Here is a 26,568-nt window from a genome sequence, read left to right as displayed (position 1 = left end):
ATTTATATATATTGTGAAAAGCAATGGTCCAATAACACTCCCCTGTGGCACGCCAGAGGTTAACGTCTGTAGACGTCTCTCCATTGATAACAACATGCTGTGTTCTGTTTGCTAAAAACTCTTCAATCCAGCCACACAGCTGGTCTGATATTCCAAAGGCTCTTCCATAGGCGACAGTGCGGAACTGTATCGAACGCCTTCCGGAAGTCAAGAAAAATAGCATCTACCTGGGAGCCTGTATCTAATATTTCCTGGGTCTCATGAACAAATAAAGCGAGTTGGGTCTCACACGATCGCTGTTTCCGGAATCCATGTTGATTCCTACATAGTAGATTCTGGGTTTCCAAAAACGACATGATACTCGAGCAAAAAACATGTTCTAAAATTCTACCACAGATCGACGTCACAGATATAGGTCTATAGTTTTGCGCATCTGCTCGACGACCCTTCTTGAAGATTGGGACTACCTGTGCTCTTTTCCAATCATTTGGAACCTTCCGTTCCTCTAGAGACTTGCGGTACACGGCTGTTAGAAGGGGGGCAAGTTCTTTCGCGCACTCTGTGTAGAATCGAATTGGTATCCCGTCAGGTCCAGTGGACTTTCCTCTGTTGAGTGATTCCAGTTGCTTTTCTATTCCTTGGACACTTATTTCGATGTCAGCCATTGTTTCGTTTGTGCAAGGATTTAGAGAAGGAACTGCAGTGCGGTCGTCCTCTGTGAAACAGCTTTGGAAAAAGATGTTTAGTATTTCAGCTTTACGCGTGTCATCCTCTGTTTCAATGCCATCATCATCCCGGAGTGTCTGGATATGCTGTTTCGAGCCACTTACTGATTTAACGTAAGACCAGAACTTCCTAGGATTTTCTGTCAAGTCTGTACATAGAATTTTACTTTCGAATTCACTGAACGCTTCTCGCATAGCCCTCCTTCCGCTAACTTTGACATCGTTTAGGTTCTGTTTGTCTGAGAGGTTTTGGCTGCGTTTAAACTTGGACTGAAGCTCTCTTTGCTTTCGCAGTAGTTTCCTAACTTTGTTGTTGTACCACGGTGGGTTTTTCCCGTCCCTCACAGTTTTACTCGGCACGTACCTGTCTAAAACGCATTTTACGATTGCCTTGAACTTTTTCCATAAACACTCAACATTGTCAGTGTCGGAACAGAAATTTTCGTTTTGATCTGTTAGGTAGTCTGAAATCTGCCTTCTATTACTCTTTCTAAACAGATAAACCTTCCTCCCTTTTTTTATATTCCTATTAACTTCCATATTCAGGGATGCTGCAACGGCCTTATGATCACTGATTCCCTGTTCTGCACATACAGAGTCGAAAAGTTCGGGTCTGCTTGTTATCAGTAGGTCCAAGATGTTATCTCCACGAGTCGGTTCTCTGTTTAATTGCTCGAGGTAATTTTCGGATAGTGCACTCAGTATAATGTCACCCGATGCTCTGTCCCTACCACCCGTCCTAAACATCTGATTGTCCCAGTCTATATCTGGTAAATTGAAATCTCCACCTAAGACTGTAACATGCTGAGAAAATTTATGTGAAATGTATTCCAAATTTTCTCTCAGTTGTTCTGCCACTAATGCTGCTGAGTCGGGAGGTCGGTAAAAGGAGCCAATTATTAACCTAGCTCGGTCCACCGGGGGCCGTACCGCACAATAACCCTGGGTTCGGTGTGGGGCGGCGGAGGGGTGAAGTGGACTGCGGTAGTCGTCGTGGGGTTGTGGACCACTGCGGCTGCGGCGGGGACGGAGCCTCTCCATCGTTTCTAGGCCTCCGGTTAACATACAATACAATACAATACATGTTGTTGTTGTTGTGGTCTTCAGTCCTGAGACTGGTTTGATGCAGCTCTCCATGCTACTCTATCCTGTGCAAGCCTCTTCATCTCCCATCTCCCAGAATATGTCCTTCCAATCGATCCCTTCTTCTAGTCAAGTTGTGCCACAAACTTCTCCCCAATCCTATTCAATACCTCCTCATGAGTTACGTGATCTACCCACCTAATCTTCAACATTCTTCTGTAGCACCACATTTCAAAAGCTTCTATTCTCTTCTTGTCCAAACTTTTTATTGTCCATGTTTCACTTCCATACATGGTTACATTCCATACAAATACTTTCAGAAACGACTTCCTAACACTTAAATCTACACTCGATGTGAACAAAATCCTCTTCTTCAGAAACGCTTTCCTTGCCATTGCCAATTTACATTTTATATCTTCTCTACTTCGACCATCATCAGTTATTTTGCTCCCCAAATAGCAAACCTCCTTTACTACTTTAAGTGTCTCATTTCCTAATCTAATTCCCGCAGCATCACTCGACTTAATTCGACTACATTCCATTATCCTCATTTTGCTTCTGTTGATGTTCATCTTATACCCTCCTTTCAAGACACTGTCCATTCCGTTCAACTGCTCTTCCAAATCCTTTGCTGTCTCTGACAAAATTACAATGTCATCGGCTAACCTCAAAGTTTTCATTTCTTCTCCATGGATTTTAATACCTACTTCTTCGGGTCTCCCATGGCGCGAATGTCAAAATGAATGGGAGGAAGTGGTGGAAGCAAGGAATATGAACGTTGAGGGAAGTCAAGATGGAAGAAGATGGCGACTGGGGTCGGAGATGCGGCGCCAGCTCTAGATAATCTGCAAGAAGAAGCGAACTGCGTAGGATGTAGACGTTGTGAGTGTGGTGTCGCCGGCAGACACCGCACTTGCTAGGTGGTAGCCTTTAAATCGGCCGCGGTCCGTTAATATACGTCGGACCCGCGTGTCGCCACTATCAGTGAGTGCAGACCGAGCGCCGCTACACGGTAGGTCTAGTCTAGAGATACTCCCTAGCACTCGCGCCAGTTGTTCAAAAAATGTGTGTGAACTCTTACGGGACTTAACTGCTAAGGTCATCAGTCCCTAAGCTTACACACTATTTAACCTAAATTATCCTAAGGACAAACACACACACCCATGCGCGAGGGAGGACTCGAACCTCCGCCGGGACCAGCCGCACAGTCCATTACTGCAGCGCCCTAGACCGCTCGGCTAATTCCGCGCGGCAGCGCCAGTTGTACAGCCGACTTTGCTAGCGATGGTTCAATGTCTGCATACGTTCTCATTTGCAGAGACGACAGTTTAGCATAGCCTTCAGCTACGTCATTTCCTACGACCTAGCAGTTACTATGAATGTATTCTGAACCGCCGGCCAGAGTGGCCGAGCGGTTCTAAGGTGCTACAGTCTGGAACCGCGAGACCGCTACGGTCGCAGGTTCGAATCCTGTCTCGGGCATGGATGTGTGTGTCGTCCTTAGGTTAGTTAGGTTTAAGTAGTTCTAAGTTCTAGTGGACTGATGACCTCAGATGTTAAGTCCCATAGTGCTCAGAGCCATTTGAACCATTTGAATCAATCCTGAACCGATAATATTGTGAATCACGTACCATCAAGAGCGACGTTCATCATTAATGGATTAAAGTTAAGTATCAAAGTAATTACGTGCGCTTTCTGAATTCTAATTCCTTGTGATGTTCCAGACCTCACGTCAGTATAGTCCTTCCCTCCTCACGCCAGCCTGCGTGAGCTAAAACGCGTGCATTTCGGCCTACTCTAGTAACACGGTATTGGCTCTTCTGCCACCACAACAGTGAGCGTGTGATGGTGATGTGGCGTTTGTGTGTTCAGGAGTTCGGTTCAGACCGCGGCAACCGCAGGGCCCAGCGGCCACGGTGGCGGAGGCTGCGGGCCCTGCCGAGAGCTTCCGGCTGGGCGGCGTGGAGCTGCGCGCGCTGCCCGTCTGGTACCTGGATTCCGGCGTCGAGACGGTCGCGTCGGCGCTCGCCTTCTGCCTGCACGAGCTGGCGCTCGACACGCCGGTCCAGGCGGCGGTGCGCGCCGAGGTGGACGCCACCCTGCGCCACCACGACGGGCAGCTCAGCTACGCCGCCGTCAAGCACCTACCCTACCTGGACACCGTGATCGCCGGTAAGCGCCCTGCCCTCCAGCTTCGGAATGTAGGAGCGTCGTTTCATAAGATTGGCAAAGAGGCAAGAAAAAAGGTTTGTTTCATAAACGACTCACCTTGCTTCTCGACATAGTCTCCTTGGCCCAGCAACTGTCCAGCTTTTCCACCCCATCGGAAAAATACATTCGCTGAAACTCTGCAAAATGCTCTCTGGCTGCATATTATAACGGCTCTTCTTCTTGATGATTTGGTTTGATTTGTATTTGGCCTCGGCTAAATCTCGGCGACAGTCGGTAGAGTGTTGAGATCGTTATCAAGTTACGAAGACGACGTTACTCAAAATAACAGTGCTGAACCGAAATGTCGACGTGCGTGAGATATTTACTTCACCAAGAATCATAATTAATCGTTCGTAATCGATGTTTAACTGATTAATGATGAAATATTGATAAAACCAATGCAGTCACAGCCACAACAAATTCCCTACAAGCTGGTCGTAATTTCAAGTATCTAAGAAATCGTAACAGTGGGCTTGTTATTCGAGTCAAAGATTCTACACAAGCGCCGAGTGCTACAGTCAAATATTATCGCTGCGCGTAATTATTACTCGGGAGTTTCATGTCAATAATTTGATAGAATTTTAAATCACAAATGCACGACTTGGCACGAGAGGGTGTTTTATTGCACAATATCAGTCACTTCCTAACCGAGCCTTGAGTAGAAAACTTTCCCAGGTGTTGGGGGGATTTAAATTAGATGCTTCGGACCTATCACTGAAGTTCCATAAACCACTGGCTATTATAAATGAAAATTGTCTATCAGTGTTCGTTGCCTAAATCACTGTCTAAGTAGTGTTTAGTTCAATTATCTAGTTAAAAGTTCACTTTATTCTAGTAGGTAAAAATCCTCCGTTCGAATTCTAATGCCGTGATATTTGAAGTCAGAAGATCGTATTACTGCGTCATAATAGATCGCAATTATTCAATCTCAAAAACAATCTAAGCGCGCCTACATGTACGAGCATTCAAATATATGACCTGCTTCGGCTCTCTCTCGTAACGTAGTGACAATGCATTGAATTATACTTAGTCATTACTCATGATTCCCAAAGAGTACTCACACGGAGTATTCTTTGGGATCATTGGTTCTACTTCGCGAATGTTAATTTATGCTAATTTTGCGATTTATTATGATTTTTATTTTTATTTTACTGAAATTTAATCTTTCTTTCGTAGATTGCTAAATTGTCAAGTCTTAGATTCCTGATTTAATTACTTGTTATTGTCCTAATAATAGTGATAAATGGAACTTCGTTCGCTTATTCACTTTTCTGGGAATTTGGGACATGGGGGGAAATCTTTGGGGTATTGGGAGCTAATTTTTGATTTTTATTTCTCGTCTGAGGAAGTGGCATTACAACATATCACTTCCTCATTTGATGAACATTCTTCCCAGCAAGCCTAGGTTTTAGGTTTGGGAAGAGGAAGAAGTCACTTGGGACTAAGCCTGGAGAACAGGGTGGATGAGAAACCAATTCAACGTTCAGTTCATGCACATTCGCCATTGTTATCGCTGGTGTGTGGGATGGTGCATTATCCCGGTGGAAGAGCATTTTTTTTCTTCGTGACAGCCTCAGTCTTTTTTTAGCCAACGAATTTCACATGGTCCAACAATGAAGTATAATAGGTTCCGGTTATGGTTCTGCCTTTCTACAACTAATCTATGGGACAAACTGCCTATTGGCTTCTGTCTCGGGTTCTTCGACCGACGTTCATCTAATGATTTTACTGACGTTTCGCCAGCACGAGTGGCTGGCATTGTCAAAGCTTCACCCGATGGTGAACTGGAGCCGAGCTCGCGGCCGCAGACTATATGTACCTGGCGCGCCAACGTCCGAGGGCTTCTCCGCGGTCATCTCCGGTGCGGTTCTCCTCTTGCTACCGGCTCGGTCGTTCGCTGCAGTACGTGAAGCCAGGATCCGTTTACCCTAAGGCTTTCCACTTATGTAATCGAGCTTACTAACCATGAACGCGCAACAAAAATGTTGCATTCTTTCATTGAAATTTACCAGACTTACCAACCACGCTCACAGTCAATGGACCGAGCGACGGGGAACACCAGATAGCTCACTGTAGGCCTACTCCCAATTTGGGGAACGGTATATCAAATGCTTGCCTGGCCATTGGTATTAGGTCTTCCACGGTTCAGAGTAGTATTTGCACCCAACGCCCTCAAATATTTGTTGGATATACAGCCTCTATCTTCCTACAATGTTTACCCTCTACAGCTCCCTCAATTACCATGGAAGTTATCGGACTGTACACGATAGTGCACAGTACAAATGTATACTAAAAACCCGCGCACTAAAATGCGATTTTTCAGGCAGTCATATCTCGGATTCTTTTGATCACAGATATAAGGGGTCAAGTGTTTTGGATAATCCATGGACTAGTAACCATTTGTATACCTATTGGAAGAATAAGCATTCTGTACCTGTCCTACAACACAGGGTCAAAATTTAAACACTACACACTTCCTCCATCCCAGGCAACTTGAAGCAAATCACATGGTTCTTTTGTAAAAAGGTGTGGTCTAGGGTGGACCATGGGCGGCTTATGAAAGTCTGTTTCTCCATATGCGGTTCCTGCGAATATCCCAGAAAACCACTATGTTTGGGTAGGAAATGCACCAGTTGTGGGGATGGTCAGTATTGTAATTTCTGTTCATGACCGTCGTCGACATTTTCCGATATGTCCTTAAGATGTTCTCAGAGAACGTTACAGTTTTTTTCGATATCAGTGTCCGATACTGAATTTCAGAGGTTCAAAGTTCCGTAATTACACACGTAAAATATCCGTATTTTTAGCTGATGTAGTGAACACATGGTAAAGGTTCTAGGGCAATTGCACGTTTTTTGAGGTCACCAGACTAGCATTTTTTCATCAATAAAAATTTATGCTGCACTCTCTCTACATAATGGGCATTTCGCGCATATACAAATGTACCAAAAGTGGTACTAAAGTGACAAAAAATGGGCTAAAGAGGGTCTTAACATGCCTGAAAAGAGCTTAAAATAATTGCCAGAAATTATGTAAAACTGGAAAGGCTGAAAATTTAGTAAATATTTCTAATAAAATTTTTATTCTTTTAAGACATAAGCCATAAGTGCGCCATTTTCTATTAATTGCGATCTATGAGAAAAGTATTCATAAAATTGTGTTAACTTTATATTATGCGTATTTATTTGTCGTTGATATGTGTCAAAGCACATAAATTTGACGAAATATGTAGATAAACCACCAATTTTTTTTTACTTATAGAATTCTTTTTATATAAGTAGCACAGTCTGCTGTAACAGAGAAAAGAAGGGAACTGGCGGAAAAATGCTCCTGTCGGACAACAAAAAGATGAATATGATCCACTTTAAAAGACTGAGAGAAAAGTGGGGAACCAAGTGCCTAATGGTCAGTCAATCTTCCTCACCAAAAATTTTGGCATGCGAACATATTCGACATTTTCTGTGCTGAAATAGAGTAGAAGAGAGACAGCGACGGTGGAAGAGAGAGGATGCAGTGACAGTGGGAGAGAAAAGAGAGGAGACATTGATGGAAGGGAGGAAGTGGCAGTGAAATAGAAAGATAAGTAAAAAGATCGACGTGGGAAGGAACGGATAATTTCAATCAGTTTTTTTGTAGTGGCCGAATTTGTCTGTTATGTTGCATCAGAACCAGCATTTCTTGCATAGAATTTTAACTTATAGTTTACGAAGGAGTTTTCGTCCAAAGTTGTCGAATGGAAAATATAGAGTGGGTGTAGTCCATCTCGGATTTATGAACAGCGCGGCGAGTTCAATTAAGTTATGTCATAGTGTCACCTCAGCATTACGCAGCATGGAATTTGGGTGTGTAACAGATAACTTCGATAGATGTTAGGACATAACAGATTGATTTACCGTCGTAGGTGAAGACATCGCACAGAAAGGTTCCGACGGAACATAACACACCAGTGCATTAAAATCCGCTTCTCATCTTAAGATTGTGTGCCTTTGCGACACATGTACAGCTACGAGACGTACTTGTACTGCTACCAACGAACGAAGTGTTAGCTGGCGAGGTTGGATCACACTCGATACCATCATATTAGTGAAACCGTTTACGGAAAGAGTCACCATCCTGGGTGAAATTCACGAGATAAGTTTAAAACGCCTCATTTCTGGGACAGGCGACCACTGTCCCGTAGAAGTCCAGTTGTTTTCACATAACTACGTTGGCCGACTGTTCCTTTGGAGCAATGTAGAATATTTCATACATTATAAATGAAAAAAAAAATAGACGGTGTTTGCGTAATATTCTGCAATATGTATTATTTAACTGGTTATTAGCTGTTAGTCTATTATCAGGTACAATAGTAAATATGTGGACTGTGAATTTCATGATATCAAGGATTGATTGAGACTAGGTGCGTCTAAAGATCTGTCAACTACCTCTGAAAGATAACAGTTATTAATGTTCGTTATAATACTAAAATTACTTTGATCAAAATGTGAAATAAAAACTATGTAACTTGCATAAGATGTATGACATGTTGAGTTAATTAACTACATGATAAATTACTATAGCTAATTGTACACTGAAGGAAAATAAATAGAGCAAAATACAGAAAACTTTGGAGACATGTTTCAGAGGTGTGACTGAACGAGATAACGTTGTCTTGAGCAAAGCCATTATTACAAACAAGTACAATATAACAAGTGAGACTAAGCTGAGAAGTGAAACAAGTGTAAAAAGTAATGCCTCCTGCGTCATAAAAATTTTAATAATGAACAAATAAAAGCGGAATTATAGCCTGGGCAGTCCTCTACATAACACTATCGTTCGACGTGATAACAACGTATTTGCATACATTTGCGCGATCGTTGAACCCAGGCATCAAAACGTTTGGAAACACTCAGGGTTTTGCTCCTTGGCCCATTTTTCTCAGAATGTTTTTACAGAATACTTTAAAAGAATTTTCTTTTAAAGGATGCTTCTCAAAGATGAGAGTTATTAATGTTTGATGTTGTTGTTGTTGTTGTCGTCTGCAGTCCTGAGACTGGTTTGATGCAGCTCTCCATGCTACTCTATCCTGTGCAAGCTTCTTCATCTCCCAGTACCTACTGCAACCTACATCCTTCTGAATCTGCTTAGTGTATTCAACTCTTGGTCTCCCTCTATGATTTTTACCCTCCACACTGCCCTCCAATACTAAACTGGTGATCCCTTGATGCCTCAGAACATGTCCTACCAACCGATCCCTTCTTCTAGTCAATTTGTGCCACAAATTTCTCTTCTCCCCAATTCTATCCAATCCCTCCTCATTAATTATGTGATATACCCACCTTATCTTTGGCATTCTTCTGTAGCAGCACATTTCGAAAGCTTCTATTCTCTTCTTGTCTAAACTATTTACCGTCCACGTTTCACTTCCATACGTGGCTACACTCCGTACAAATACTTTCAGAAAAGACTTCCTGACACTTAAATCTATACTCGATGTTAACAAATTTCTCTTCTGCAGAAACGCTTTCCTTGCCATTGCCAGTCTACATTTTATATCCTCTCTACTTCGACCATCATCAGTTATTTTGCTCCCCAAATAGCAAAACTCCTTTACTACTTTAAGTGTCTCATTTCCTAATCTAATTCCGGCAGCATCACCCGATTTAATTCGACTACATTCCATTATCCTCGTTTTGCTTTTGTTGATGTTCATCTTATATCCTCCTTTAAAGACCCTGTCCATTCCGTTCAGCTGCTCTTCCAGGTCCTTTTCTGTCTATGACAGAATTACAATGTCATCGGCGAACCTCAAAGTTTTTATTTCTTCTTCATGGATTTTAATTCCTACTCCGAATTTTTCTTTTGTTTCCTTTACTGCTTGCTCAATACACAGATTGAATAACAATCGGGGATAGGCTACAACTCTGTCTCACTCCCTTCGCAACCACTACTTTCCTTCCATGCCCCTCGACTCTTATAACTGCCGTCTGGTTTCTGTACCAATTGTAAATAGCCTTTCGCTCCCTGTATTATACCCCTGCCACCTTCAGAATTTGAAAGAGAGTATTCCAGCCAACATTGTCAAAAGATTTCTCTTAGCCTACAAATGCTAGAAACGTAGATTTGCCTTTCCTTAATCTGTCTTCTAAGGTAAGTCGTAGGGTCAGTATTGCCTCACGTGTTCCAACATTTCTACGGAGTCCAAACTGATCTCCCCTCAGGTGGGCTTCTAGCAGTTTCTCCATTCGTCTGTAAATAATATGCGTTAGTGTTTTACAGCCGTGACTTACTAAACTGATAGTTCGGTAATTTTCACATCTGTCAACACCTGCTTCCTTTGGGATTGGAATTATTATTAATGAAGTCTGAGGTTATTTCGCCAGTGTCATACATCTTGCTCACCAGATGGTAGAGTTTTGTCAGGGCTGGCTCTTCCAAGGCTATCAGTAGTTCTAATGAAATGTTGTCTACTCCCGGGGTCTTGTTTCGACTTACATCTTTCCGTGCTCTGTCGAACTCTTCACGCAGTATCATATCTCCCATTTCATCTTCATCTACATCCTCTTCCATTTCCATAATATTGTCCTCAAGTACATCGCCCTTGTATAGACCCTCTGTATATTCCTTCCACCTTTCTGCTTTTCCCTCTTTGCTTAGAACTGGGGTGCCATCTGAGCTCTTGATATTCATGGAAGTGGTTCTCTTTTCTCCAAAGGTCTCTTTAATTTTCCTGTAGGCAGTATCTATCTTACCCCTAGTGATATATGCCTCTGCAGTCTTACATTTGTCCTCTAGCCATCCCCGATTAGCCATTTTGCACTTCCTATCGATCTCATTTTTGAGACGTTTGTATTCCTTTTTGCCTGCTTTATTTACTGCATTTTTATATTTTCTATTTTCATCAATTAAATTCAATATTTCTTCTGTTACTCAAGGATTTCTACTACCTTTCGTCTTTTTACCTACTTGATCCTCTGCTACCTTTACTATTTCATCTCTCAAAGCTACCCATTCGTCTTCTACTGTATGTCTTTCCCCCATTCTTGTCCATCGTTCCCTAAAGCTCTCCCTGAAATTCTCTACAACTTCTGGTTCTGGCAGTTTATCCAGGTCCCATCTCCTGAAATTCCCACCTTTTTGCAGTTTCTTCAGTTTTAATCTATAGTTCATAACCAATAGATTGTGGTCAGAGTCCACATCTGCCCCTGGAAATGTCTTATAATTTAAAACCTGGTTCCTAAATCTCTGTCTTACCATTAATTAATCTGTCTGAAACCTTCCAGTATCTCCAGGCCGCTTCCATGTATACAACCTTCTTTCATGATTCTTGAACCAAGTGTTAGCTATGATTAAGTTACGCTCTGTGCAAAATTGTACCAGGCGGCTGCCTCTTTCATTCCTTACCCCCATTCCATATTCACTTACTACGTTTCCTTCTCTTCCTTTTCCTACTATCGAATTCCAGTCACCCATGACTATTAAATTTTCGTCTCCCTTCACTATCTGAATAATTTCTTTTATCTTGTCATATATTTCATCAATCTCTACGGAGCTAGTTGGCATATAGACTTGTACTAATGTGGTAGACGAATGCTTCGTATCTATCTTGGCCACAATAATGCGTTCACTATGCTGCTTGTAGTAGCTTACCCGCATTCCTATTTTTTATTCATTATTAAACCTACTCTTCCATTATTCCTACTTGATTTTGTATTTATAGCCTTGTATTCGATGTAATACTGAAATTACTTTGATAAAAATCTGAAATAAAAACTACGTAGCTTACATAATATGTATGATATGTTGAGTTAATGAACTACATGATAAATTACAATAGCTAATTGTGCATCGAAGGGAAGTAAATTGAGCAAAATACACCAAACTTTGGATACATGTTTCAGGGGCACAAGTGAACAAGATAACGTTGTCTTAAGCAAAGATATTATTACAAACAAGTACAATATTACAAATGAGACGCATGACGGGACGAAGCTGATAAGTGAAACAACTGTAATTATATAAGGGTGATCAAAAAGTAATGCCTGCTGTGTCATAAAAAATTTAATAATGAACAAATAAGAGCGGAATTATAGCCTGGATTCTCCTCTATACAACACTACCATTCTACATAGTAACCACACATTTGTACACATTTGCGCGATCGTTGAACCCAGGCATCGAAACCAGTTTGGAAACATTCAGGGTTTTGCTCCTTGACCCATTTTTCTTAGAATGTTTTTAATGCTGTTGTTACTGAACTGTAACGTGTCTGTCTCCTCGAATCACTTCATCAGCACGTCCTCGATTGCTATCTGAGACAGCTGTGAGTTTTATCTGCGTCGTCCGTTTTTCTGTGACCAAACATTTTCCCACAATACCGCACTTTGCTCGTGTTCATTACTGCGTCCCCATACGATTTTCTCATGGATGGGATAAATAACTTTACGATCATGCTTGAAGAAGCGTAACCCTCAATTTCTCCAACCTGGATTAGATGGCTAGTCAGTCTTCCACCTCCGCAAACTCAAGTCTGTTAGAATTTTGTTACAGGAGGAAGACTGTAGTTCAAGGTTGGTGTTGGGAGCTGCAGAACAGAAGATGTGGACCGATTGAATTTTAGGAAATGTAATTTGAAAATCAAGATGCGGTATTCGCTCTATGCTGTATGATTGAATGACTATAGGTTCCACACATAATAATCAGTAATAACTGACATTGTAAATTAGTAATAAAATCACACCAATGCCGGAACGGTTCCACATTGAAGTGTTGAGTCTTCCCTGCTAGAAATGATGAAAAATAAAACTCATGACACAATAAATAATGAAATTAAACATGTAAAATCGTTAACTGACAAAAAAACATCACTTACTTGCTTCAAAATAAGTTATTGTATCGTAAAAGTACTACAGCAATACCACACGATCCTTGCATGTCAAAATCTGAAGGCAGACAGACCAGTGCGAACAGACATGCTTCTCTTACCTGCGCTCAAAAAATTTGAAGGCTGCACTTTCTTTTATTACATAGGTAATACAAATATAAAATAGACTCTGTGGTAGCAATCTACATACCGATGTTTTACACAAAACAGTTTTTTTTTTTTTTTTTTAATGAGTCTTACACCAGATTCAACGATGATGCAGATGTGTAGAAATGCACGGAGACTATGTTTAATCGTAGCGTTATGTGCAATTGAGGCTATGATCTGTACTAATTCCGGTCTTACACATTCATTATTAAAGTATAGGAAGACTAAAGCAAGCTGGTGCAAATGGATGTAGGTTGCAGCAGTTACATAGAGACGTACAAATATGAGGGCAAATGCTGACGTAATCGGCGTTCGACGCTGCCAACAGAAATTGCAGCCTTTAGCTTCATCACGTAATTTTGACACTACAGTTGCTAGGTCGCTGGCGTTGGCGGAAATGAAAAAACAGGGAAGTGTACATAGGTGTTATGGACAAATGCGGTATATAACGGGACCGAATGGGGGACCTTTTATTGTGCCACTGACATTCAGTTACCATTGTTAGCAAAGTGGTTACCGTCAATCGTGAAACTGCATCGTTTTCCTTTCAATTCTTGCTGTAAGGGGGATAGGCAGGTTGCGAGCTTGATGATGTCCTCGAATATCTAATAATAAATCAATATCAAATACACAGCTCTAAAACCAGCACTATACTCTCAGGCGCTATAAAAACTGGTATAGGCAGGCGTATTCAAACACAGAGATATGTAAATAGGCAGAATATCGCGCTGCGGTCGGCAACGTCTATATGAGACAAGTGTCTGGCGCAGTTGTTAAGTCGGTTACTGCTGCTAAAATAGCAGGTGATCAAGATTTAAATGAGTTTGAACGAGGTGTTATAGTCGGCCCACGAGCGATGGGACACAGCATCTCCGAGGTAGCGATGAAATGGGGATTTTCCCGTACGACCATTTCACGAGTGCAAGTGTACCGTGAATATCAGGAATCCAGTAAAACATCAAATCTCCCACATCGCTGCGGCCGGAGAAAGATTCTGCAAGAACGGGACCAACGACGACTGAAGAGTATCGTTCAGCGTGACAGAAGTGCAACCCTTCCGCAAATTGTTGCAGATTTCAATGCTGGGCCATCCACAAGTATCAGCGTGCGGAACATTCAACAAAACATCATCGATATGGGCTTTCCGAGCCGAAGGTCCTCTCGTGTACCCTTGACGACTGCACGACACAAAGCTTTACGCCTCGCCTAGGCCCGTCATCACTGACATTGGACTGTTGATGACTGGAAGCATGTTGCCTCGTCGGACGAGTCTGTTTCAAATTCCATCGAGCGAGTGGTTGTGTATAGTTATGCAGACAGCCTCTTGAATCCATAGACGCTGCATGTCAGCGGGGGAGTGTTCAAGCTGGTGAAGGTTCTGTAATGGTGTGGGGCGTGTGCAGCTGGAGTGGTATGGGACCCCTGATACGTCTAAATACGACTCTGACAGGTGATACATGCGTAAGCATGCTGTCTGATCACCTGCATCCATTCATGTCCTTTGTGCATTCTGACGGACATCGGCAATTCCAGCAGGACAATGAGACACGCCACACATCCAGAATTGCTACAGAGTGGCTCCAGGAACACTCTTATGAGTTTAAATACTTCCGCAGGCAACCTAACTACCCAGAGATGAACATTATTGAGCATATCTGAGATGCCTTGCAACGTGCTGTTCAGAAGAGATCCCCACTCCCTCGTATTCTTTCGGATTTATAGACTGCCTGCAGGATTCATGGTGTCAGTTTCCTCTAGCGCTACTTCAGACATTAGTCGAGTCCATGCCACGTCGTGTTGTGGCACTTCTGCGTGCTCGCGGGGGCCCTACACGATATTAGGCAGGTGTACCAGTTTTTTTGGCTTTTCAGTGTATTTATAATGTGCAGCCGATATTTATATATTGTAGTGTTTTGGGATATTTGTAAACATCCGAACATACCATTGGGAAGCCGTCGACAAGAGATGCTCGTGAGTAAGTTGAATAAGGACAAATGTAGTGGGAATGGAAAACTGTGTATTTTTTTTTTTTCTTGTATGCAGTGAATGTGGAGCAGTGGTGGAGCCGGCGAGAAGGGGACCAGTAAAAATGGTATTGCAACCACTGGTCGTCCGGGAGTCATTTGGGCCATGGTGCAGCAAGTTCCTGAATACCAGAGCCATGAAGTAAACGGAGCACCAACAAGAGCGTAATGAACAACATGAACTACTGAACAGCAGTAGTTTTTTTATCTGTGCTTTGTTTGCTCTCTCAGGTCCTAAAGGACGCATGTACGGACGTTTTTGAATGTACTCAAGAGAGAGCTGAACCGTCAATTAGGGCGGGTCACAAACAACAACTCAAGTACACATATTATTCCAAAAACGTTATCGTGGAAGTCGGGGCCAGGAGGTGCTGGTGAAATATCACACACTGCAAAGGTTATCTTTTTATTTTAAAAGGCTTTCCCAATAATAAATTTTTAAGTCTGGCATTTAAAAAAAATTTCAAAAACAATTTCGAATAGCTGACAAATTTTCTTTATGAAAAGGAGATGCCAGGTATGACGTTAACAACTTCCCAGTAGTAATATATATATATATATATATATATATATATATATATATATATATATATATATATATATATATAAGACAACAATTAAAAAATACTCTTTTAAATAGCTGGCAAATTTTCTCTATGTAAAGGATATTGCAAGGTATGACGTTAACAACTTCCCAATAGTAAGATTTTAAACTTGTTATATCTATAAGAGAACAATTGCTTTAAAAAATCACCTTGGAGTAGCTAGTTTGTACTAAAGCTAAAATAGTTGTCTCTCGCCAGTTAACTTATATTACACTTGTCAGTTCTTACAAGGTAAATGTGAATAAGCCAGCACACAAACCTTCACATTAAAGGCTGTTCCCAAAAAAAATTTCCTTAGCTCGGTGAGGGAGTGACACGTGTAAAGGGGCCCAAATCACAACAGGCGGAATAGTTATTGGTGGTCCACAGGGCCACAGCAGATCAGCCCCAAAACTTCCATTACAAGCCACCACCTCCCCGAGTTACCCAAAACTAGAAGATGTTGCAAGACTCCGAACCACAGAGACACGCAACACCGACCCTAAATCACCCAATCGACGTGTGAACGAAACGGCCTGACTAAGAAGCAATTACCACATTCCCACGGACAGGCAAACGAAAACTGTGATGGAAAGATTCCAAGAAAACCATTGGTGAAGAAACTCATACACTTCACTAGAACTCAAAAAACCCCTTTATATATAAAACAGTACTCAACTTCTCACACTCCACAACAGCGCTGGGGACACGTTGCACTTCCAAATGCTCGTCAGAGCCAACCGCTGCCAGTGGTTTCAATGGCCGATAAGAAGACATACGGTCCCATGCGCTGACCTCCTGCACCACGGCTTCTAACAAGGGAACCTCCCTATCACACCCCCCTCAGATTTAGCTATAAGTTGTAACAGTGGATAGGCCTTGAAAAACTGAACACAGATCAATCGAGAAAACAGGAAGAAGTTGTGTGGAACTACTAAAAAAATAAGCAAAATATACAAACTGAGTAGTCCTTGCGTAACATAGGCAACAACTAGACGGATGGGAGTTCAGGGGCGCCGTGGTCCCGTGGTTAGCGTGAGCAGCTCCGGAACGAGAAGTCCTTGGTTCAAGTCAACCCTCGAGTGAAAAATTTACTTTCTTTATTTTCGCAATGTTATGATCTGTCCGTTCGTTCATTGGCGTCTCTGTGTCTGTGTCTGTGTTTTGCGACCGCACCGCAAAACCGTGCGATTAGTAACGAAAGGACGTGCCTTTCCAATGGGAACCGAAAGCATTTGATTGCAAGGTCATAGGTCAACCGATTCCTCCACAGGAAAACACGTGTGATATATTCTATACGATGCTGGTGACAGCATGTGCGTCACATGACAGTAATATGTTGTCGACCCACCTAACTTGTACACTTGGCGAATGGGTAAAAAGATTCTTCTACCTTGCCCGATTTAGGTTTTCTTGTGGATGTGATTATCACTCCCAAAAAAGTGATCGCATCGGACGGACAGATAATAATTGTCTGAAAACAAAAAATTAAAAATTTCACTCGAGAGAAGACTTGAACCAAGGACCTCTCGTTCCACAGCTGCTCACGCTATGCACAGGACCACGGCTCTGCTGACCAGACAGGTCCCTTGAAGTTGCATATCCTCCACATGGACTACTCAGTTTGTATATTTTGCTTATTTTTTTTCATAGTTCCACACAACTTCTTCCTGTTTTCTGGATTGATCTGTGTTCAGTTTTTCAAGGCCTATCCATTCTGCCAACTTATAACTAAATCTGAGGGGGGTGCGATGGGGAGGTTCCCTTGTAAGCTTCATGCGGGTAAGGCATATTTAGCCTCTGACAGCCAAGAGGTCGGGCAAAGAACGTGGCGAGCAGTTGACGACCTCCAATAACAGGGCCCCGCTCGCGCCACCACCTCTCTCGGTCACCGGCCGGTACATCCTCCTCGATCGTCTCGTGACCGTACACTTGATCCACCTCCCGCCAAAGAGCGGTAGCGATCCAAACAGCGCGCTAAACCGAAAGCGCCACCGCAAACACTAGACGCGAAGCGAAAGCACTCCGCCTGGCGCGCTTTTCGAAGAGCCGGACACAACTACAGCTCAAGTGGTATTACCGTATCAATTGTTTATTATGTTGTTAAAAGAAATAGTTAAAATGTTGGGTAAAATATACTCCTATTTGTGAGAAGTGTGGCTATTTATTTAGTAGCGCAGTAGAGAGAACTTGCGGAAGCATTCCAGGAATCTTCACCGCAGTTGGATCGACAGGGAGGTGGCACGGAAGGATCCGGGCCACCAAACAACTACTCTAAGAAGAGTGGATAAACGTAATACTACTTTCATCTGGCGGTGTATTAGGGTCGGCAAAATATTGCCCAGTTATATCGGCCAGGGACGCAACTTCCCGCTAGTGCTGGTATAAGACCGACCACAAAACCTACAAAATATACACCCCAATAGGCAGGTACGTCGATATTTTTTTCGTCGATTTGTCGATACATTTCCTCGATATATTGTGGCCGAGCTGTTCTAGGCGCTTCAGTCCGGAACCGCGCTGCTGCTACGGTCGCAGGTTCGAATCCTGCCTCGGGCATGGAGGTGTGTGATGTCCTTAGGTTAGTTAGGTTTAAGTAGTTCTACGTGTAGGGGACTGATGACCTCAGATGATAAGTCCCATAGTGCTAATGGCCATTTCAACCATTTGAACTTCGATATTTTGAGAGCAGATAATGATATCTTTTTAAATATCGATGTATCGCATTCCGGACATTTTTAAAAATATTTGAAGTTGAAAGGTGGCTATATTGAGTCACAGCGCCAGAGATTGCGCCAAAGAGTATTATTCCGCCGCCTTCACTGGCAGTAGTAGTTCAGAGGTTGCCGTGGGCAGTGCTTGTTGAGAGGATGTCGAGAGCTGTACTAGTGGAGAGCATGTCGTGTGCAGTTGCTCTTCTGCTGGCGGAGAGAGTTGATGCTGTTCGGTTGGTGTAATGTATATATGGAAGATGTTGCAATGATCACAGTGTATTTTTCATCAATGTATATGGAGGTAACAAAATTTTTTTATTTCAAATTTCCTAAATAACAATGCCTCTTGGTCACAGGTTCAGTCAACAAAGCATCTGGGTCGTGATCATGTATTACACTGTAATTCTGGTTTCTATGTGCAATTATAGTATTTCTGGTTTTTCAATTAGTTCATTGTAAATGGTGCTTAAAATATCTAGTCGTGTTGAGGAAGAACCGTGCCAGATACGTGTACGTTGAATCAGACTTCCACACACAGAACAGTTACACTTGTGCTTTGTTGTTTCGTAGATTTTATAGTTGCTGGGGACTTAATTAATCAATTGTGTTAACGGAAATTTCCCTTCATTCTTTATTGTTATTTTATGCAGTCAGATTTCGTACTAATACTAGTCAGGGCCAACCGGTTGCGAGACTTCGCAACCGGACACACAGCTACTAAAATTATTGCATTCATTTTTAATAATTAAGCCCCCATGCAAAGTCATGTCCTCTATCGTCGCTGGGCTCGGAGCAAACTTTGCTACAGTCGGCCGTCCCTCCAAAATCTATAAATTCGCCACCCAGCTGACACTGCTCTTTCCCATTTTCGCCTCTCAGGGACGGCAGATAATACACCTTCCGCCAGAGAGGGTATAACAAAGCCATTCAGCGACTTATCGACACGGAGTAGTGCCAACCCCTGCATGAAATGGAGAAAGTGTCAGCCTTATGCCAACATTTATTATTGTAGAGCTGACCGTAGGCCTTTACTGGTGAACTGTCTGTTCCTCAGAGACGCTGCGGAAGTACCCGCCCGTGGAGACGGTGACGCGCGTGACCAACGGCGAGTTCCAGGTGCCGGGCTTCTCGGCGACGCTGCCGCGCGGCACGCTGGTGCTGGTGTCCGTGCTGGGCCTGCACCGCGACCCCGCCTACTTCCCAGACCCAGACCGCTTCGACCCCGACCGCTTCCGCGAAGACGTCCGCAGGCGCCGCCATCCCTACGTCTACCTGCCTTTCGGCGCAGGGCCACGGGCTTGCTTCGGTAAGCTCAAGACCCTTCTTCTGACACGAAACGTCTTCTATTTCGGAATGCACTAGTTACAAATGATAGTAGCCACTGTGGAGCCGTGCCTTTGGACACACCGAAAGTACAATCGAAATCAGTTGTAGTTGCCACACACTTCTTTATTACAAATACATTGCTCATAATACATTCAGAGTAACCATAGTTACAACAAAGCTTGTGTTATAGAACACCAAAATCTTTTAAGATATCTTCCACACATCGTTTTTTTTTTCTCAACCACTTGCATTAATTAAAACCCTGTCCATGGATCCATAATTAATTCAACATGACTGACAAATGAACCACACCTACTTCATCACTTAAATGGAAACTCTTATCTATCTTTTAGCTCATCCAAGTTGTAAACTCCCCCTCACTTATCGACCTTAATGACAGTGAAAAATTAAACCGTGTGTACCTAATGGAAACTTGGGAAAAGCAATCGTCACCGAAGTTAATCTGTCGGTAAAGAGGGAGGAAAGGGTTACATCTAAATGAAAGGAAGAATGCAAATGAAATTGGTGGAAATTAAATTTGAAAAGGGGTAAAGTTAATAAAGAAAGTAAATGTGCGGCCGTTACGTCAACAATTAACTAGCGGTAATTAGATATTTGAGATTTGGGGGAAATTACGGTCGTCAGTCCTATGGACAATTACTATAGTAACTGAAAAAGAAAGGTTATTACACATATAATTAGCACTAGAAGCGTGGCAACTGAAGGTTGACACGTGTAGTGTGAAAACTGAAAGTTTGTTAGAAGTAATAAATTTCGCTACACTCTGACTTAATTTAGCAAAAGAATTAATAAAACCGGAAAATTGAAAGTTAATTTAGTGACTGAAATTAATAGTGAGCTATGTTTCTGAAGCACATCGAAATTCAGTAAAATACGGCCAGTCTTGGACTACCTCAACAATCATTTCAAAAGCTACTTGAATCTACGCAATTTAGAAGTAAGAGATTTAACTTTGAACCTGAATTAAATGATTCTGAACAATTAACAATAGTAAAATTTAGTACGTACCAAGCTGAGCTGCAGTCACAGGTAAGCTAAAATACGGTAACAAACCTCGCACTCTTAATTTGAGCTTGTGTAATCTAAATATTGTAGCCAGCTATGAATACCTTAACTGAACTTTGAAATTAAAGCAGTGAAATCGAATGATGCTGGCGTTTGAATTTCAACGACACTCGGGTTCATTCCGGAAAAGGAAGGGACCCTGCTTGGTAATGCAATTGGGACAATGAGCAACAAACGTTCATGCTAAGTTGCTGTAATTTCGTGATGCAACAATTTTAAAGTTTGAAAAGCTGAGGTCTGCCATACATTTCTAAAACTTTACGTGCTTCCAGTCTTCCTTGTTGGTCGATTGAAGGTTTGAAGCCGTCGATCGAGGAGGTGGCGACAGTCACTCATTGTCGGCCGTCGCTGTTGCAGAAGCTGGATGTTGGCGCGTCTTCTTCTCGACACGGTCACCAGACGAAACGGGCTCTTGATGTGCACCAGCTAATGCTTCCCGTCCGCGACACCATGTCAGAAACTATCATCGCAAGTCGAGCGTAATTACATGCTGCCAAACCCCGAAAGCACGGCAACTCGCGGGAGCTTCACACAACACACCTGCTCCACTGCACCACCCCAGCCAGACTCCCTCTCTGCCCGCGCTCCTCGCGACAGAGTTCACACCACCAAAGATCCTTAACATTTTTGTTCTCCACACGACCTATCGATGTATTCGTTCGATAGCATAGTTTTCCCTAGGCCAGACCCAGCGTATAAATACAAATAATATTCACAAAACAAACCAATTATAAATCGACATAAATGCATAAATATATACAAATAGTAAAACAATTACAATATACAAAGACACAGAAATGTTATATCTTCGGGTAACAAAATAAGGAAAAAAAATTTGCAGTGCAATAGATGGAAATAGGAGGATATGCATTTCCGGCGTTACGAAGTTCGGAATTCAACAGACATTAATGTTTTACGGCTTCTTTGGGCAACTCTTCATAATTCAAACACAATATACATAAAAGCATGCTCGTAAAATATGACTACATAATTATCACAGTTAAAAGTTCTGAGTTCAACAAACACCAAAATTTAAAGGTTTACTTAGCCAACTCTTCATTAACTAATACAATGTTCATAAAATCCTGATCCATAAAATATGACTAACATGACTAACTCACAGCAAAGTTCTGAGCTCAACAAGCCCCAAAATTTTTAAAGTTTACTCGGCCAACTTCAGATTAATTAGAACAATACTGCTTGCATATACCAAGTTCGTATGATTTTAGTACATGACTATAACGAGAAGATCTTTCCAAGAGAAACTTAATAGGGGCCGCTTCCACTCTACATGAGAATTAGTGATGGATTCGAGCACCCCAAAAGATTTTAACCAAAACAAGAAATCCACGGGACAGGAAATTAAATAAAAAGGTACTTAACTGTGCACTGCGATTGAGTTTCAGAAACCATAACTCTCTACCGAAAGGATCGAATTACAGGACAGCTGCAACAAAGCTCGAGACGTGGGAGGGGGCAGGGCCTTAAATATCACTCTGCCACCGTGGTAGTCCGATCCCAGTTTGCTCGCGTCAAGCATGCCAGTTATCTGCAACACAAAACACACCAGCGGCAGACAATATTCTGAGGCATGGGATACACAATCCTAACTGCACAACTAGTTATCAATATCTTGCGACGATATACTCCACAAATGAAATCAAAAGAATTAACCTCCGTGACTTACTTGCGCAGTCAAGGCTCTTAAAATCTGGTTAGCCAATCCCTTAAAACCATCACTAAAATAATGGCATAAAAGTTAGAATAGCATGAATAATCTCGGCGCACATTTAAAGGCCAGACTAAAATAATGACATAACAGGTAGAATAGGAAAAATATTTCAGCGCAGCTTGGAACGCCGAACACAGACTTACGCAGATCTTCGTTACATTTGTAGCTACGTGTTTAGCCATGCTTCCTGTCTATTTGGTGGGCGTCGTTACACTTCCTTAACTGCCGTCAAGTTATCAAGTGACAACACCAATTTCAATGATAAGCTACTGGAACAATTCCAAACGGTTTTTAGTACACTAGAATATTTAGTTAATATGAACACCACCCACCGAAGCAACTCGACGACTCCAATTCGTTCGGCCTGTGTAACTTGTAACCAACTCGACGGAACTTGTCCTCCCAACCTCGAGGAAATCCCCATCACCATGGCCAGAAGATTTGCATTGTAACGGTTAAGCCGGCCGGTGTGGCCGTGCGGTTAAAGGCGCTTCAGTCTGGAACCGCGTGACCGCTACGGTCGCAGGTTCGAATCCTGCCTCGGGCATGGATGTGTGTGATGTCCTTAGGTTAGTTAGGTTTAATTAGTTCTAAGTTCTAGGCGACTGATGACCTCAGAAGTTGAGTCGCATAGTGCTCAGAGCCATTTGAACCATTTTGTAACGGTTAAACTCGCAATAGCGCCTGGTCACGCTCCTTCGTCATGCCGACTCGGCCTCTAGCCGAGCTGCATACAAACACAGTCCCACGTCACTCCGCCTCACACCGCACATACCCGCACACCAGCCACCAACAGAGCGCGCGTACTGCAGTTAAAATCCCCCGCCGCCAAAGATGTGAAGAAGACAAATAAGCATCTAAGTCAACTCAACGATGAGAAGACAATCGATGGAAACTGGCGCCAGCAACGCACCAGCTCAGCCACAGTACGAGGGGCGTTCAGTAATTAATACAACACATTTTTTTCTGAAAGCAGGTTGGTTTTATACAGGATTCCAATACACCAGGTTATTCCCCACTCTTTTGGCTACAAAATCCCGTTTTGCAACATAATCTACGTTCAGTGCGACGACCTTACACCACCTTACTAGGAGGGCCCGTATGCCCGCATGGCACCACTCCACTCCACATTCGTATGGCTCACATGCAGTTTAAAATTACAGGTATATGAAATCAGTAATACTACATATAACAAGAATATGAAAGCTACATATAAAACTAACTAAATATCAATATATAGGTTCCTAATCCGTGTAAGAGCCGTATCATCAGCTTTCATGAGGGCGCTCCAACACCCCTGGTAGGAATTCAAGGGGCATTCATCTGTAATGTACTTGATTGTCTCGTTCGGAGCCCCACAGCCACAAACCGGAGACTCTGTAGCACCCCATTTGTAAAGAGAGTCTCCGCACTCGGTCATGCCTAGTCACATATCTGTTCAATTCGACCTATCGTTTTCTGTCGAGGTCTGTACCATAGTATCACAGTTATACTTTTGGAACCACTCAAGCTACATCTATATCTACGTCTACATGGATGCTCTGCAAATCACATTTAAGTGCCTGGCAGAGGGTTCATCTTACCACCTTCACAATTCTCTATTATTCCAATGTCGTATAGCGCGCGGAAAGAATGAACACTTATATCTTTCCGTACGAGCTCTGATTTCCCTTATTTTATCGTGGTGATCGTTCCTCCCATGTAGGTCGGTGTCAACAAAATATTTTCGAATTCGGAGGAGAAAGTTGGTGACTGGAATTTCGTGAGAAGATTCAGTCGCAACGAAAAACGCCTTTCTTTTAATGACGTCCAGCCCAAATCCTGTATCATTTCTGTGACACTCTCTCCCATATTTCGCGATAATACAGAACGTGCTGCCTTTCTTTGGACTTTTGCGATGTACTCCGTCAGTCCTATCTGGTAAGAATCCACACCGCGCAGCTGTATTCTAAAAGAGGACGGACAAGCGTAGTGTAGGCAGTCTCCTTACTAGGTCTCTTACATTTCCTAAGTGTCCTGCCAATAAAACGCAGTCTTTGGTTAGCCTTCTCCACAACATTTTCTATGTGTTCCTTCCAATTTAAGTTGTTCGTAATTGTAATACCTAGGTATTTAGTTCAATTTACGACTTTCATATTAGACTGATTTATCGTGTAACGGAACTTTAACGAGTTCCTTTTTGCACTCATGTGGATGACCTCACACTTTTCGTTATTTAGGGTCAACTCCCACTTTTCGCAGCATTCAGATATCTTTTCTAAATCGTTTTGCAGTTTGTTTTCATCTTCTGAAGACTTTATTAGTCGATAAACGACAGCGTCATCTGCAAACAACGGTAGACGGCTGCTCAGATTGTCTCTCAAATCGTTTATATAGATACCGAAAAGCAAAGGGCCTATAACATTGCCTTGGGAATTTTCAGTTAGTTGACATCTGTGGTCCCACAGGTCTCTCATCCTGGTATACTGGAATGTAGCTGTTCTGCTTGTCGTAATGGCGTGTTTCTTTAACGGAGTCTATTTCGTCGTAAACTTGGTATGTCTTCCTGTAGGTTCTCCTGTAGCTTGCGGTATTTCTTAAGCAAGGCCTCGCTTCTACGGATTGTGGGTGGATACATGTTGTTCAGCAGAGGAAGCCAATAAGCCGGTGACGGTCGGATTGCCCCAGTTATTAACCGCATAGTTTGGTTCAACTGGACGACGATCCAGTTGGTGTGGCAGCTGTTTAGCGACACTGGATCATAATACTTGGCTGCTGAGCAGACCAACGGAATCGATGATGTGCGCAAGGTACCTGCTGAAGCTACCCATGTCAATCCACACAATTTTTGAATAATATTGATACGAGTTTTAATGTTGGCAGCAGTGTTTTCGAGATGTTTTCTATATGAAAGGGTGCAGTCAAGGATGACACCAAGGTACTTAGGGTACTTGTTATGGCAAAGAGTGTTTGTATTAAGTTTCACTCTGAGCTCCGCATTACCTTTTTTGTCTGTCAGGTGGAATGTACATACTTCAGTTTTACTTGTATTCGGTTTAAATCGCCACTTTCTAAAACAGGCTCTCATAACGGTTACATCTTCTGTGAGAATTGTCTCCGCTCGTCCATGATCCTTGGTTCTACAAGCAAGAGCGATATTGTCTGCTAGCAGAATTTTGTTGACCTGGTATTGGGGAGATCGGAGATACATTGGTTGAATAATAGAGTGGCTAAGATGGATCCCTGTGGTTGACCATTGCATAATTTCCTCTCCTTGCTCACATTTTCTCCGAAGTAAACACCGAAATATATATTGTTTATCGTGGTGTTGATGAGAGTTACAGTTTTTAGGCAGTCGTTTCTTCGATTTCCCGCCGGTAGCACAATACACTTCAGATTTGATCGTTGCACCATGAGGCAGGACATCAGACAGAATGATTTCCTTCAGCGTCCCAGAAGACCGACACCATGACTTTACCGGCTGAGAGTGCGGCTTTGAACTTTTTCTTCGGAGAAGAGGTGGTGCCACCCCATGGATTGCCCTTTTGTTTCAGGTTCGAGGTAGCGAACCCATGTTTCGTCGGCTGTGACGATGTTCGACAAAAACTGTCACGATCAACCTCATAGAGCACATGCAATTCTGCAAAGTTGATCGTCCGTTGCCCTGTTCGGCGGTAGGGAACTCAGCAGGCACACACCTTTGCATACCTCAACTGATCGACGAGTGTGCCAGCACTACCAATAGCGACGTCCAGTTGCGCAGGGAGGTGTTCGATTGCGATCCGTCGGTCACCTCGAATGAGTGTGTCCGCACGTTCAAATTGCAGGACTCAGAGCTGTGTGCGACCTGTCGGCACGCGGAAGATTGGACATATTTACCCAACTTTCCTGTGATGATGACAAACACCTCGCCAGACGACTCACCGTGCTTTTGTTCCCTGCCAGGTCTCTATAGACAGTCTGCAGGCACCTATTAATATTTCCGATGCTGTCGTTTCCCAACAAAAGAAACTCAATGACAGCTCTCTGCTTGGAACGCACCTCCGTTACAGACGCCATGTTGAAGGAAACGTATTGTGTCTCCACCTCCAGGA

At 42.8% G+C, this 26,568-nt stretch overlaps 1 protein-coding gene across 1 annotated transcript in view; it reads left to right on the top strand.

Annotated features, from left to right (window-relative positions):
* LOC126262796 (probable cytochrome P450 6a13) overlaps nucleotides 1–26,568 on the top strand; it is a 70,487-nt gene that overhangs the window by 29,550 nt on the left and 14,369 nt on the right. The window contains exons 4-5 of the mRNA XM_049959617.1: nucleotides 3,681–3,980; nucleotides 19,406–19,657. Coding sequence (XP_049815574.1) covers nucleotides 3,681–3,980; nucleotides 19,406–19,657 — 552 coding nt within the window. The remainder of the gene's footprint in view (nucleotides 1–3,680; nucleotides 3,981–19,405; nucleotides 19,658–26,568) is intronic.

The sequence above is a fragment of the Schistocerca nitens genome, chromosome 6 (genome assembly GCF_023898315.1).
Source record: "Schistocerca nitens isolate TAMUIC-IGC-003100 chromosome 6, iqSchNite1.1, whole genome shotgun sequence".
NCBI lineage: Eukaryota > Metazoa > Arthropoda > Insecta > Orthoptera > Acrididae > Schistocerca > Schistocerca nitens.
The sequence above is the reverse complement of the archived record's forward strand: the minus strand, read 5'-3'. Positions and strand labels throughout refer to the sequence as shown.